We start from the raw sequence: 16232 nt of genomic DNA, 5'->3' as shown, positions 1-16232 counted from the left end.
ATTCCTTTACTCAATGTACCCAAGAAAATTCTATCGATTAAATTACAGTCTAACATTCATCTTGTATCCTCAATCACTTTTATCTATGATTTAAAAAAAAGTTTTGTGATTCTCAGATTTGATACGAATGCAACAATATTTGTGATCTGCTTGAGAGCTAAAATGCACACAAACGGTACAAAAAATAGAGGACTCACAGCCTTGGCTATTACAAAGAAAGTTTTATTTTGAGGTCTAAGTTTAAGCCATGTCAAGAATTGAGCTTCCAGCGCAAAACTCATCATCATCAAAGTCTCCCCATACACATACTCCCCCAAAAATTTAGGAGACTTGCACAAAATAGAAGACAAATATTAATGCTGACGACCCAATGAAAGAAATTTTCGCAAGTTCTGATAAATTTTAAAGTACGATATTCATATCGGTATACAACATATCCAATTCAAAAACACAGAGTATCGAGTTTAGAACTTATGCACTCTTTAAGGTGACTCATGATGCGTCCAAGGAAAACACATCTGCCTTTTACAAAATGCATGGAAATATCAATCAAATGTTATTTACTCTCAAAGATCGAAGACCCCCTGAAACCTCTTTTCAGCTTGAAAGATGAATCAAGCCCCAAAAATTCGTGGTTAAATTTTAGAGAAGACGATGACTTTCTCGAGAATTTCGTGTAGCCTCAACTGAGAGAACTTTTAGGAAACTTTTAACTTTACAGATGAAAACGGTCTCATTTTGACCTGGAGCAGGCCGAGGCAGTTTGGCGGTTTCACAAAGGTAGGTAATAGACTGACTAACGACAACCCACGAGGAACCCTATCGTCAGTCCATCATTAACCCTCTTAGTCTATAACAACCACCCGTTTTAACTAAAAGGATCGCTCCATACTTCCTATGTCTTTTTTGTGTATAGCACTGTCTATCAATTTCAACAATCAGCCCGCTCCGTAAGAAAAGCGATAGACAAAGAGGACATAAGGAGTATGAGGCGATCATTTTGGCTGAAATGGGTGGTTCTTATCGACTAAGGGGGTAAATGATGGACTAACCATCGGGTGTTTTGTAAGTTGCCGTTAGTCAGTCTATTACTTACGTCCTCTCTCCATTGCAACCACCCGTCTTCAACGATAGGATCCCTCCATATCCTTTTTGTCTTCCTTGTCTATCTCTCTGTCCATCAATTTAAACAATCAGCCCGCTGGGCGACTGAAGGAGGTTAGGTTTTCCTTGGGCGCATAGCTGGTTGCGCCTTGCGAGTGTGAGCCCTGACCCAAGGCGGGGGGCGGGGGGTGGCATCGGGGTTGTGATTGGCATTGAGGTTGACGTTGACGTTGACGTTGCGATTCCCTGATGACGTAGAGCGGGCGACGGAGTGTCCGGACGCAAGTGGCGGCGGCGGCGGCGGCGGGCCGGCCAGCGGCCAAGTGGACGACGTCTACCAAGTGCTGAAGCAGGCGGGGGAGATCTCAGGGACGGGCGCAGTGGCCGGCCTGGGGCCCGGGCGCCCCATCCCCCCCAGGAGCCCGGCCACCGGCGGCGACCTCTCCTCCCTGAAACGGACCAACCAACCCCCCTCCCTCCTCCGTGGACCCTCCTCGCTCAGTGTCGTCGCTCCGCCCATCGCCTCCAGCTCAGGTTTGCACCTTCTCATTTCCACTAACCCCACCCCCCTTCGCTCTTTCTCCACTGTTAAAAACAATAATATTCTCCTCTTATAATGCCAAAGATTTGTCGCGTCAGCTCGAGTCCGATGAAACTCCAACTGATAAGCACGAGTTCTTTTGAATAATTGTTTACCCTTTGAAATGCTGCCAAGTTTGTGCCTGATGCATTGGTCTTGAGGTGAGGAGCAAATTATGAGTTTTTTTCTTGAATTTCTACATTATTGCATTCATTAAATATGAATTGACAACAAAATTTAGCCCAGCTGCATGAAATGCATCAGTAGGTATGTTAGATTAATTTAATAATTTTGTAATTTCCTGCATCTAGGTTAAAATTTTTTGTCGAGTCAAATTATGAGTCATGGCTGTGATTTTTTCGAAGAATGTTTTCCTTGTTTTTTTTCAATTTCTGTAAAAAAATGATGTACACATTTGTATTTAATTTGATGTAAAACCTAGACAAAAATGGTCAATCTTGGCAGTAGAACTTAATAGGATTGTGTGTGATTATTCAAAAGAACTCCTCAATGAAGAATTTGCGGTGGTCTGAAATTTGATAAATTTCATTTATTGATGTAAATCACTGTAATTTTAAATATATTTTTTTCCATTTCTCGTATCAGAAAAAAATTGTTTAAAAATACCAGAAAATAAGCTCATAAGCTCACGCAGCACTTTTGCATAAAGCTTTAACATTTTTTCGTTTAAACTCTCAATTGAAGTGACTTATAGCCCATCATAGAGTCTTTTCTGAGACAGTTAAAATCGTTTTAAGCACGTTAGATTTTAATGAATTGAATTGAGGCATGATAAGACTCGACTCGAATGTAGTGTCATAGTTAACTCCATCTCATCTTTAAAGAGGGAACAGAATATTAATATTTTTAACAATGTGTGTCTCTCTCTCTCTCTATCTCTCTCTCTGTCTTTCAGTTGTTCTCGAGTTCCCTTCCTCCCTCTGTCTTACTCTCTCTCCATTTCTGCTCTCTGTCTTGTCCGTTTGTTTTGCACTTACAGCGTTCGTTTAGATAGATCCGTTTCGTTTGTCGTCGTCGCACTGGAAAAAGTTGGATTTGCTATCGCACGCTAAGAAGAGGAAATAGAGGTGAAGAATAATAATGAGGACGAAAAGAAATCAAAATCTCTGGTGTTGAAAAGTTATTAATTCGGTTTTCGTTGACTAATGGCACCATCGTCAATAAAAAAAACACCATAAATACTGAATCTGGAATATGTGGGCTTTAGGATATGGTCTATGGTTAACATTAAAACCATGGAGCGAGGATTTAGGAATGGATCAAATGGACGTTTTTATATCAAACGGAACTATGTGCATTAAGACATGAGCCCTGAGACCCATAAGAAAACACGCATGATAGGACTCACGTCATAATGCACATGGTTCCGTTTGATAAGAAATACGTCAATGTATCGGAAGAAGTGTGTGGTGTAGCTACTAAATTAGTCTATGCCGATCTACCTATTTGGCTCGTCAAATCTACCTTGGGGTACTGTGTAATTACTTCAGTGCCGAGAAAGTTCCAAAAATATTTTTTTTGCTAACGCGAGAAATAAATCGTACTTTTTTCAGTGCTCAGCGCGAACTCATATCGGCTCGATGGTTCAACTCTAAAGCCACGAACCTCCCTTGAAACGTTTCAAACAATGCGGACACTTTTCATTCGTTAGAATGAAAAAAATCATCATTACGGGTTCAAAATTTTCACGAGCTAGGCATGTAACGGGAAAGAAGAATTTTTAAAAAAATAAAGCCATTATGGTTCTTTTAACCCCCTCCACCATTCAAGAATGAAATTCATGAATGAGAAATGTAAAATGAAGCATATACTCAGTAATTGTGAGACGTCGACACTGAGGTACATGGTTTTAAAGTTTATCCATCCAATGTTTGAGTTCGGAATTGAAAAAATCTACATTTAACCAATTTTAAACTAACTTTTAGGCCCTACATACTTCGTAGACTCCTAATTTTGCGTTACAGTGAACTGAAATTGTTATAAATTGTGATAGACATGATTGATTCGCCCCTTATCATTTTGGTGGCGCAATAGTATAAACCAGGGATATAACAGTATCCACCGTATCGCCGGGCCTCAGATTTGGAATCTACCATGAAGTTTGATTTTTATATTTACCGCATAGGTGACCAGATATGATTTTATAAAAATGCTAAAAACTGCAGAGTGACGGTACGACGCTGTATTGTCACATTTGCCCAAAAACCACTCAAAAATCTTAAAATGTATAAACTTGTCCAATTTTACTAGAGTGTCGCTTTACTCTTGTTTGTCCGTATAGTAATCGTTCGTGAAGTGTTTTCATGTTCAACATGATGTTCTTGCTTATCGTGATGTTTTTTTGTTGTGTGATTCAACGTTTACGGAGTGGCATCAAGTTGTCTTTATACCTACATTGAATGTTTAACCAAAGTATTTTTGGATTCAAAACAGGAAATCTGTTCGACTTTTTGAAAAAAATACTTGCAAGGAACTTCGACGACACGACCCTCAGTTGTTCCTCGGCTTATTAAATAATTTTAAATCAATTTGGGTTTTTTTTTTTCTTACTCTATGAAAGATATTAAAAACTTCGAGAAACTGTTTCTACGACGTATAAGCACACGTTCTGCATCTACATGTTATACACACAGAAAATCTACATCGGTAAAACAAATAACCCAATAGATCTTTGTCTTCTTGTGCGCATTTTCCGGGGGAAAAACTCTCTCCAACGAACATACAAATTCTAGTGAGGCGGGAAAGAGTTTCGGAGGCAAAGTTTCCCGTAGTTTGTTTGAAAGTTGGAACTGCTGCTCATTTTGTGAATGTTGGCATTGAAACTTCGAGTTGAAGCTACTTCAAAGGCCAATTAATCGATTTCTCCGGAGTTTGTTATTAACTGATAATTACCATACTCTTCAGGTTGTCAGGAAGGGCTCAGCGCCGTCAAGTTATAAAATTCTGCCGGCCCTTTCCACGGGTCAACTCCTTCGTTAATTTGTGTTTATTCATTTATTCATACATTTTTCCTCGCTGTCGGATTATTTTTGATGGAGCATTTTTCATGAAATTATCAGTGATTTCAATTTCATCACAAAATGAGGACGCGCGCATTCGCAAAATGATATAATACTGTGAAGTTAATTATTTCCTCAAATTTTTTGTCGCAGTTCTATAACTATCACATGAGATGATGACCTCTTTTTTAGAATGTCTTGCTTTACTCTGATACTTGACGACGTCTTGTTATATCCGAATGTTAGAGGTCTCTGAAAAGGTTTACATGGTTTCCTCGATATCTTTAATCACTTCCATAATTTTTCGGAATTTTTATTTTTTCCGGAACGGTCCTTTTGAGTGCTGACATCACACACGATAGAATTGACTTTAGCTCCAATTTTTTCTCACAAATGTTTAGGAAAATTAGGATTTCTCCACTACTTTCGGCTCCTTTAAGTTAGGGCCTCCGCTAAAATGAGTGCGTCTCTAAAAATATTGCGGATCTTTGAATATTCCACGAAGCCTCTCTCAGAATTTTGGCATTATTTTAGAAATTTTTAAACTAAAAAATATTGGACTCGCTCCCTCCCTCCTCCCCGCGATTCGTTTTTTGTTCTTTTTTTCCAATTTGTATTCCGTAAGTTCAGACCACAGAGGATTTTGAGGGTAAATATTCGCGTAATCTGAGTGACATCGAGAAAGACGAGAGTGCATTAGTTCAGTAGAATTCTCTCTCCATCCCCAAATACCTCCGGGTAGCCTATAGTACCTACATAGGGACAGTGCGGACTCGTCGAAAGATGGAGCTTGTGAGGCCCAAAACGCAGAAAACCTTTGAAAACGAAAAATGTATTTTCCAATCTTTAGATTCTAATATAAAGCCAAAATGTCCAAAAATGTTTATAATTGAGCGTTCTTCCGCAAATATGAGTAAATTTATGAGGACTAAGTTAAATACATGTTCAACCAACGATTGGTCGGAACGATTGGATTACATTTTGCAATAAGGAACCACAATCTTCGCCTCTTCCATAAAAGAACCTTTCTACGTAGAGAAACCAAGGGCATACTCGTATATGTCCTCTAAAATGAGCCAGGAATGATTCTTCATTGCAAAATGTGGTCCAATTTTAATAATGAATCACTTTGGATAATTTGAATTAATTGATTGGCTACCCCTTTGGGCCCTAAAAGCTCCATCATCTACCCTCAAAATTACCGACATGTTCATTCTCTCCTTATAAAGGCGATCTTGAGTAGCCTACACGATTTTGGTCGATTTAGGCGGGGGAAAAAGGAACTCAAAGTGACTCAAATTCACCATAAACACGGAAATTTTTAACTGAGCACCACACTGGAAAAAAAAAACACACTGGATCTAGAGTCCAGACTCTTGAAAACATTGACAAGAAAAAGGACTCTTGATTCAATCAGATTTAAGCTTAAATCAAAAGGAAATCCGCTCAAATTAAGAGGCTTGGTTCTTGATTTAAGCAAAAATCCGATTGAATCAAGAGTATTTTTTCTTGTCGATGTTTTCAAGAGTCTGGACTCTAGATCCAATGTGTTTTTTTTTTTCAGTGTATACGATTTTGGTCGATTTAATCGTGGGAAAAAGTAACTCAAAGTGACTCAAATTTACCATAAACACGGGAATTTTTAACTGGGCACCAGGGTTTTGTCTTCCTATTTTCCTCGCGTCCCTCAATTCATTTGGTAACAAATTAATGTCCCACCGGTGGAACTTTGGCAACACTGGAAAGTTCATACGGCGCCGTTGCTGATGCCCGGCGGACACGTAGGAAACCGAGCGGCAAGCCCCGTGAAATATGTCGCGCGCACGAGGCCCGCTAATTAGAGAACACGGGCGAAAAACAAACTTCATTCCTGAGAGGTAGACAAGCGTTGTCTGAATATAAAGCAGCTCGGCCCTCCGCTTCCTCCGGGAGCAGCCCCCGAACTTCCCCGAGCGATGTCCCGGCATGGCATCTCGGCTCGTGCGCTACGGTGAAACGCCTTATGAGCATCCGAATATTGCCGAATTTCGTCCAGTAAAATAATACGTTTTGTTGAAAGTTATGAGCATTCCCTGAAAAAAAAAGTATGGTAACATCTACAATAAGTCTCTTTGATTTTTAACACGATGATATTTTCTGGTGAAAATAACCAGAACACTGTAGTTGTATTCACCAGAACTCTGGTTATACTTAGAGTCGAGACAATGTGAATCCATTTCTGATTGGTTCCCGTCTTTTAGGCCTTCGCAGTGTCACAAACGGGAATAAAGATTGAATTATCACCGATTGCAGAGATTATAATCTGGAATGGACCAGGGAATTACGGGTTCGGCAAGGAACAAACGGAATGAGAGAAGGAACGGAGAAAGGAATTTAAGAAGGGGCCGATCAAAGATTACAAAGAACGTTCAATTTCTGTAATCTTTATTCCCGTTTGTGACTCCATGAGGGGTGTTGTCTTGACTCTCAGTATAAAGGGACTCAAGTTATACTTATCATAATATCGTGAATCCTACTGTATAGTCTGGTGTTTATTACCATACTCGGATCACTGGGTTTTGACACAAAACACATATCGACGGTGAAACTACCAAACCACGTATCTCGGTTTGCGACGTCGCAGACTTCCTGTCATACTTTATTTTTTAAATGAAAAACTACTTAACATCCAGTCTTGAAAATTTCTGTGATTTTTCCTCTTTGTGCGGAGAAAATTCCGTGAAAATTTCAAGGAATGATATTGATTTGGTCTACTTCAAAAAAATAATATGTGAGCGTAGATTTTTAAACACCGCAAACGAGATACGTGGTTTGGTAGTTTCATCGTCGATATAACATATTGACTGGTGAAATCTGCCATAGTTTTCTTCAGTGATTTGATGCATGTACAGAAAATGGCATAAATTCACTTTTTAATTTTCTTAAAAAAATAAAAAATAAATAAAAAAAAATAAAAAAATGGAAGGAACGTTGGATTAGATCACGTGTAAATTTTTTTGGAAAATTCGGGGGAATACACCACACATTCTGTGGTATTTTCTCGGGTGAAATTCGGCAACGTTGGAAGGCCCATACGGCGTTTTTCCTTAGCGCGGCGGAGGAATCATCAAATATGTATGGCGTCCTCGCTGCAATTCGGAATGCTCTCTCCCGCTTAATTCCTTGAATTTTTCATCGGCACTTCGAATCCGAAGGACGACTCCCTGAATTTCTTCTTCGCGACGGCTGCCCCTTGAGCAAGTTTCATCCCCGGCGATGGAAGCAACTCAACCCCCTATTTACGGTCATGCCTTAACAATTCCTTTCCTTATTAGGAATGCTTGGCACGGTATACATTGTGATTAAAAAGGATTTCTACAAGAGCCTTTCACATGGCTGGCTCAAAGGTTTTGCGGATTTAAAGTAAAATGAAAAAAAAAAAAATCGTCTACGGGGAAAGGGGTCTTACTTCACAATAATGTATAACTTTCTATTAGCATAGGAAAGGGGCCCCATAAACGCTTTGGGGGAAAAAATCTCCCAAAAAAGTTTGACTGAACCGGAGCTAAAACGGTTTGAGCTTCGCACGTTAAAATTCGTGACATTAACGATAGAAAATTAATAATTCTTATCTGGCATCCTCAGAGCAAAACAATATTGGAATATGACCAGTGGTGAGGGGTAAATGATCGATTATTGATATTTCTCAATTTGAAGCTGTGGTAAAGAATCGATTATTAAGGTGTTCGCTGAACACCCTCTTTATCGATCCTTTTCCATAGGTTTAAATGACAGATCAATCGATATATCGCAAATCACGTCACACCACTGATTAAAACATGACTTTGTGCCCTAAATTGGTACTAAAATGGACTGAAACATTTGTAACCCATTATATTTTTAGAGCAATAAATTAAGAGGTTTGTCAAAAGTTCTCAACCTCCAATTTTTCAACCCGCGATTCAACAGAAATGACCCGGCTGATTTGGATTATGGTCCCTTCTCCCACAGACGGTCACATTTCTTGAAACATGAGTCTTGACAAATACTGCCCTAAATGCCGTTAACGCCATTTTTTGGAAACAATGTATCAAAGCAGAAAAACTTGCGTACCCGGGACAATGTTTTTACAGAATTCTTTCGCAAATACTATGAAGAAATTTACCTGAAAATTTGAGATGCGTGGGTCAAACAATTTTTATTTTAAGTGTTAAATTCCAAAAAACGAGGAGAAATCTTGATGGATTTACGGCGTTCTTGCTTAGCACGGTAGGATAGTCTTACCTATGTAGGTGATTTTTAAGAATTTTCTTGGATTTTTGTCGATCTGATTCCATGCGTTCTACGGAAGAATACGGAATCTCGTTCACGGAAGTCTACCGAACATTTTTCGCGGTGACGTAACTGTAACGATTCGAGCCGACCCAGAGAGCAGGAACCCGGCTGTAAAAGCTACCTAGCGTGTCAGGAAACTATTCGGAAGTATACTTCCGTGCTATGGATAAACGTCGAACGAGCCATAGGGTGTTGCAAAATTTGCTTCAATGAAATACAAACTGGCCAGGATAAATTGAGAATATTTTCCATCCAACTTTCCTGAGAATGTCACTCGTAACTAAAACGTAATGTAAATCATCTGAAATTTTGAAAAGAAAACGTGAATAATCTTCTTCGAAAATAAATATTTTATCGGTGAATTTTGGCAACAGTCAAATGTTCGTTCGGCATATTCCTTCAGTACAGCAGTATAGCGTGCCAGCACATTATTGATGACGGTTGAAAAATGGCCAGTGATTTTGCGAGTTACTGATCAACCCCTATCTGAAACGGCTCCGTTTCGTAAGACGTCTGACAACGCTGTTTTCGGCGTTGTCGAATGGCACTGCTATGTTGAATATTCTCGGTTTATTATCTACTAGAGCTTTAGGGACTATTGTGATATTTGACACCGCCGCTGTTGATATAAGTATCCGACTGCTTGTGCCGTTCATTCGATAAGCACTCGTTCTTATCGATTCTGTTTCCGGTTTTAGACGTATGAGCGCTGGGTGTTTCCGGTCCGCTTAATCGTTTCATTAATGAGAGGTGAGGGCGGTCTTAAGCCAAGATAAATGGACTACTTTCTCGCAATGAGGGGCCGATATTTCTGGCCCACTATAGAAATAGCGTATGTGCAACTATTTTTCGCGTACATATGAGTGATTTCGAGAATGAGCCAGAAATAGTGGCTCTTGCTTTTAAAATGTGGTCCAAATATGGTGATATTTTATCCACTTATAAGTCTTAAAAAGGTTACTTGTGCCAAAGATTATACATATCTATTTTTCGCAAAGAATCATAAGTCGTTTAAATTTGAGTCTATGACACGTTTGTAGAATCTTTTAGGGAAATTTGGGATCTAGTTTGAAAAGCTTCCACCTTTTTTGTGTTTTGGACCTTTTCAATGTATGCGACTGGAGCTATTTGCTCGGTTACACGCTGTTATGCGCCTCCCTCTTTGAAGTTTTCATTGAAATAAATTGATGACTTTGCACGCTTAGTTACGAATTTGTTCGTTTGACTTTTGTTCATAATTCTTCATTTTGTAAATAATTTGTATGCCTTAAATATTTGTATGGTTTTTGTGAAAAAAATGTCCCGTCTCCTTTCTAGCCTCTAACACTCGTGTGAATATTGATCGTTTTGTCTGTTTTCCAACAAAGAAAGCTGAATCTGTCAAAAAACTTCGATCTTTTTGATTTCCTGAAAAATAAACGACGAATGAGAATAATCTGATGAATCGAAAGTTTGTCAATGGTAAATAATTTACTAAACAAAGAAATTAAAAAAAAACATAAGACTATAAGTACCTAGTAATGAACTTTAAATTCAATGATCAATTTGTAAAAATGAAAAATAACCCTTCAATACTCAAAACTAATCGTAAATATAGAAATGAGCTTTTTTAAGTTCAGGTGTCCAAAATCCTATACTAGTAACTTTTATTTCCTTGCGGGAAAAAGTACAAATTATTCATCATTACACGAATTTGGTATTAAATATAATGTAAATGATGATAGTCTATCAAAGCTTAATAATTCTGCCTGTTCTTTGTGATGTAAAAATTACCAACATTAATAAATTACAACTCCATAATTTTCTCAATTGAGAAAAATACCGGTATTGGGTGAATTAAATGAGCCACGTTTTTTAGATGCTAACCAACCTACACCAGCTACTTGAAACCGGAAAAGGCGAAAGTTTAAAAGTTCATCGGATTCAACATAAGAAATTATTTTCATGGAGAAATTATTCTTCTTTTTTTCTACTAAAGAAAATTTACGACTGGTTGACGTCAAAATATTCATAACTTAATCACTTTCAAAACGCTTGTTAGTTCGGCTCAGCTAAATGCGGTTTTTTTTTGTTTTTTTTTTGGTTCTTGTTTAGATTTTCAGTCAGTTACAGTTTCGACAAAAACCTATCTTAACGTGTTGATTTCAACATTTCATGCCAAAACAAACTTAGAGCCAAGTCGAAAAGTATGGATGAATAAATAATTCTGGTTACATCACGTGTACCGCGAATGGAGGAATTTACTGATGACACCTGGATATAAAAGAACATTTTTCATTCATCAACCAAAAAAACTAGGCCAAATATAACATTGAGTGTATCGGACTAGCATCATGAGAAGATGATATTGATAAATATGCTACATGATACGTGCCAAGACCATTTTTAATAGTTCATTTTCTAGATCTAGTTCAATCGCCGTGAGAAAAATGTTTAGGTAGAAAAATATCTCATCGGAGGCATTTTAGCTTTGAGTATGTGAGTCTAGTTCGTATGAGCTTTGTTAAGTACTATTTAACCATAACATGTCATACCCTCGCAAACACCCTAAGTTCTAATTATGGAGCCAATGACGAAAACTCGAATTAATTAATGGCGAATGCGAAGAAATTCGATTGTACGTTAATAGGGAAATATACAAGAATGAGCATAAAAATATGTGCTGTCATGCTATTATGTCAAAATTTAAAGTTAATTTTCGCTTATTTTTATTTTTATTTTTATGCTAAGACAAGAGATTATACCATCGCCCACGTGAGTACACTATTTAAACCTATCTGAACACTAAACAACTTAGATATTAGCAAGTAATTGAGCAGGATTGCCCACACTCTATTTTCACAATTTATATAGAAGGCTCACGCTAATTGCGGTCAAACGTAATTTCTATTATTATTTTGCTAAAAAGAAAAGACACTATACATTCACCAAATAATCATTCTAATATCATTGAAAATCTATGAGGGGTGGAACTTCAAATTTAACTACTGGAGCCGTTCTTGCTGAAGTGAACCATTATTTTGGTCGACTTGGGACACCGTCATAAAGTTTCTGATGGTAAAATTAGCAATTTTCATTAATAATTTGTCTAAAAAAACTTAATCGTGAGAATTTGTGTTAGTTTGCTTGAAACGCAAATTTTCAAATAGAGCCATTAAATGAAATATAGTGTTATTCATAATGACTACATTAGAGGAACAATTATTATCATATCAATCCAAGAGATTTTACATGTAACAGCTTACTAATTTCATCATTTGTGTCAAAAATGTGTACTATTAATAATATGATGTGGCCGTCAAGAATAACATTTTTAGTGGCCGCATGGCAAAACGTGGCATAAATAAGAAAAATTCTGTTTGATGCATAAAAATACATAGAATCAAATGGTTGGGAATTCACACTGCATCATAGAACCTGTAGCTAAATCTTGGAAGGTTCCCAGAGATGTATTGTTGAACCGTGGCCATGATGTGACATATCCACGGAACATTCTATTTTGCTGAGAAAGAAGCACATATCTCCATTTGTAAATTCAGTGTATTTCCAGAGAGTTATTCACTTTTATTGAATGAAAGTCTCCCGACGACTAAGCATGCCGCGCCAGGTACCACGAGCGAAAAAACGCCTTCAATTATTCATGTATGCAACATGGCCATCCTAAGACCACGAATAGTTGCATTCAATCGTTGGCATCAATACCCTGCTATTGACATAGATTTTAGTTGAAATGGCTTGATCTCCCTCTGTGTTTCATTTTCCATATCAAGGGTTAAACGATAATACCTCTGTCTCACTAAAATATGCAATACTTCAACGTATTATCTTCTTTTATAAACAGATATTATCTAGAATCATTCCGTTGATGTGTCATATCTGCTACGCTTCACCCTTTGGTCAGTAAAACTTTATTTATGACAAGGAATTCGATGCGAATAATTTTTCATCCAATTCGTCGTTTTTAAGACGTAGGGATGGAACTAAATTACGACGCTACGAACTTCCAAACCACGCATTGTGCTTTTACTATTAAAATGTTGTGTGTGAAATGTCCTTATCGTCCATCAAATAAGGGTAGAACCACAATGGAGATGTTGCATGGGTGAGGAATTTGCGATTTGACTGTTGATTCTTATGTAAAAGTTCGCGAGAAACACGATGGTATCACTGCTTTTCTCTGAAATTAACTCCCAAGCTCAAAAAAAGCTCTCAAGTTGAGGCCAAAATGAAGGGGATATCCAACGCTATATCCTTCTACATCATGACAAACTCTTCATGCAAAGATAGGGAGCAAATACATTGACAGGGCTGCCACTTTATTTGGGGACTCCAAAACTGAAAACACAGCAACCCTGCTAATGTATTTGCTCCCTATCTTTGCATGGAAAGTTTGTCTTGATGTAGACGTGGACTCTCAGGATAGCGTGGGATATCCCCTCCATTTAGGCCTCAACTTGAGAGCTTTTTTTTGAGCTTGGGAGTTAATTTCAGAGAAAACCAGTGGCACCATCGTGTTTCTCGCGAACTTTTACACAAGAATCAACAGTTCATTCGCAAATTCCTCACACATGCAACATCTCCATTGGAAATGTCCTTATCGTCCATCAAAGTAGGGTAGTACCACAACTTTAGGGGATACCCCTGACCCTTTTTTTTCGGTGGCTCACCGGATGCCCTCTTGCGAGGAGCTCCATATGGGCATTTTACTAGAGTTGAGGATGATCGGATATAAAAAGTGATTTGTATGCGATGGCCAGATTATGGCGTAGCGTCCCCGCTGCCGGCTGCTGAAGCCGTCCGACGGAGGCGTCTATTCGGCGGGATCCGGAGTCTGTCCATGTTCGGCGCAAGATCTCAAGGCCGCTCCATCTCCCTGCCTGAAAGTATGAAACACGTTTACTGTATTCCAGATTGGTGTCAGCTCGCAGGTCTATGTGTTTGCCTCCCAGTGTCCACCAGCCCCCATCCCCTCAGTCTGTGTGAATGACCTATCTCCTCCTAATCAAACGCCACTACATCAGAGTGTGTCATTTACTTAGAGCTATACTCTTGCACGCAGAAAATCGATGGAAAAATTTTTTTCTCCACACTGGAAAAAAAACAAAAAAAACTCATTGAATCTAGAGCCCAGACCCTTAAAAACATCGACAAGAAAAAATACTCTTGATTCAATCAGATTTAAGCTTAAATCAAGAACCAAGCCTCTTAATTTGAGCGGATTTCCTTTTGATTTAAGCTTTAATCTGATTGAATCAAGAGTATTTTTTCTTGTCAATGTTTTCAAGAGTCTGGACTCTAGATCCAATGTGTTTTTTTATTTCCAGTGCACTCAAACGTTCCAAGCCCTCAGATTATGCTTATTCTTGCTCTACATATAATATCAAATTTTAAACATGAGTGAAAGCTTGCAACGTCGTAGTCGTGGATACGCATTTTCTGATTTTTCCCATCGATGTAATCCTCTTCATTTTTTGATGTGACCGCCCACGCGGAAGAGGAAACTCAGCGCATGGAGGAAAATTTTTGAGAATCTTCTTTCAAGGTCGAGGTGAGAGTCACAGTTTGAGTTTCCGATGGGAAACACCTCAATATCCTAGAAATTGAATTTGGCTGATTTTGTTGCCAACTGATGGCGTACATTACACGATGGACGGTCACAAATGAAATGGAGTGGTATTTTACTTTTTGTGTGCAAATTCTCAAGCGAAATTACAAATTTACAAGGTGTTCAAGTGAAATGGACGTTACTTCTTTTATTTCATCATTACACGAGCAGATCTTGCCGAGTAAAAAGTGGTTCGGTGTCATATAAACTGAATCAGCCGATTCAGACCAATGAAAAATACCAAAGGCGCACGCGCAGGGTGCCTTTTTATTCTATCTATTTAGTTTATGGTAGAGTGAAGGGATGTTAAAACTCTACTAGATTTTTTATCTGCTTAAAAGAGGATATGTTTCGGGATTTTTTACTTAAAAAATCTGCTTTTGTATGTTTCTATTAGGGAATAAATGAAAAACAAGAAATTCATGACAGCAAAATATGTTTGTGCTCTTTCTCGAATCTGAAAGTAACATTCTAAAAACAGCGCTGTAATAATAATGAATAATATAATACATGAGGAAATCTTTCAATTAAGAATACTCGGGCCCTTCTGTATCAGGCGGTGTTTAAGATAATACAATTCAGGTTTGGTTTTAGTGATTCTAAGATGTAAACAAAGCATCCGTGCAACTGACTTAAATAATTAAAGAAATAAATGCTGCCCAATGCTGATTATAATTCTTATTCTCCATATATAAACCATAATGAAGAAAAAAATCCACGGCTTAGGTCGCCCTCACATTGTTATTATTACAGTTTTGAGCTTTAAATATAACACTGCAGGACGTTTGGTGAACTTTGCACTGCACCATTGTAACTTTCAGGCTGTCCTATAGCTTCACTAGATTTGTACTATCACATTTATAGGCAATTGCATTTCGAGTTTCATTCATTTCACTTGCATTTTGTGAATTTGTAATTTTCATCAAACGGAAACAAAATGTTTGAAAAGACTCAGAATGCAAAACCGGAGACATAATACAGTTACTTGCATTTTACGCCAGAAAAAGGAGAATAGCACGGCTCTTTGAATAATACGGTGAATTACGTCATCCACAGGGTCATACCCCACTATCTTGTATAACTTTTTGAAGTTCACTAAAATTTATTCGTGAGTTGCAGAGCACCTCCGGAAATGTGGCTAATGGCTTTATCTCTAGTTCATAAAAAATTATAGAATAATCAACTTCAACAAGTGTTTTAGAAAAGTGATGATTGCCATGAGTTGATTGTCATTACGGCAAGCACCTAAAGGTGAAAAAATCATTTCTACTATGGTTATTAAAATTTATTAAAATTGCAGCTCTAACAATGTACTCTGAATCTTTTCAAACCGGCTCTTTCTATTAGCTGACACCTAGGCCAAATTTGTTCGATTTTCATCCCTTTTCTCCTGCTCGAGTTACGATACTTCAGCCCCCTGTTCTTTGAATGGTGCCTCTTCTTCCACCAAAATGTTAGTTGCATCCCTCTCTATATCTAACCGTCTATAAAATCGCATATAGTAGGGGAGACCTGGTAGATCCATCTTCATTTTACTGTTCATAATTACAAATTAGGTATGAACGTGGCGGGCAATGGACATTAGTTAAACAACAAATCGTAAATTATG

The 16232-nt window shown here is 38.0% G+C and overlaps 1 protein-coding gene across 14 annotated transcripts in view; it reads left to right on the top strand.

Moving 5' to 3' along the window:
* The window catches only part of LOC109031500 (SH3 and cysteine-rich domain-containing protein), a 319664-nt gene that overhangs the window by 270595 nt on the left and 32837 nt on the right, over nucleotides 1-16232 (top strand). For 7 of the 14 annotated variants that reach the window (XM_072299796.1, XM_072299789.1, XM_072299792.1 and 4 more), the window contains 3 exons: nucleotides 1363-1638; nucleotides 11749-11772; nucleotides 13776-13901. The exons of 1 other annotated variant lie outside the window; for it this stretch is intronic. In XM_072299796.1, the coding sequence (XP_072155897.1) occupies nucleotides 1363-1638; nucleotides 11749-11772; nucleotides 13776-13901 (426 nt within the window). The remainder of the gene's footprint in view (nucleotides 1-1362; nucleotides 1639-11748; nucleotides 11773-13775; nucleotides 13902-16232) is intronic. 6 more of the 14 variants (XM_072299795.1, XM_072299797.1, XM_072299799.1 and 3 more) reach the window with 4 other exon arrangements.

The sequence above is a fragment of the Bemisia tabaci genome, chromosome 4, assembly GCF_918797505.1.
Source record: "Bemisia tabaci chromosome 4, PGI_BMITA_v3".
NCBI lineage: Eukaryota > Metazoa > Arthropoda > Insecta > Hemiptera > Aleyrodidae > Bemisia > Bemisia tabaci.
The sequence above is the reverse complement of the archived record's forward strand: the minus strand, read 5'-3'. Positions and strand labels throughout refer to the sequence as shown.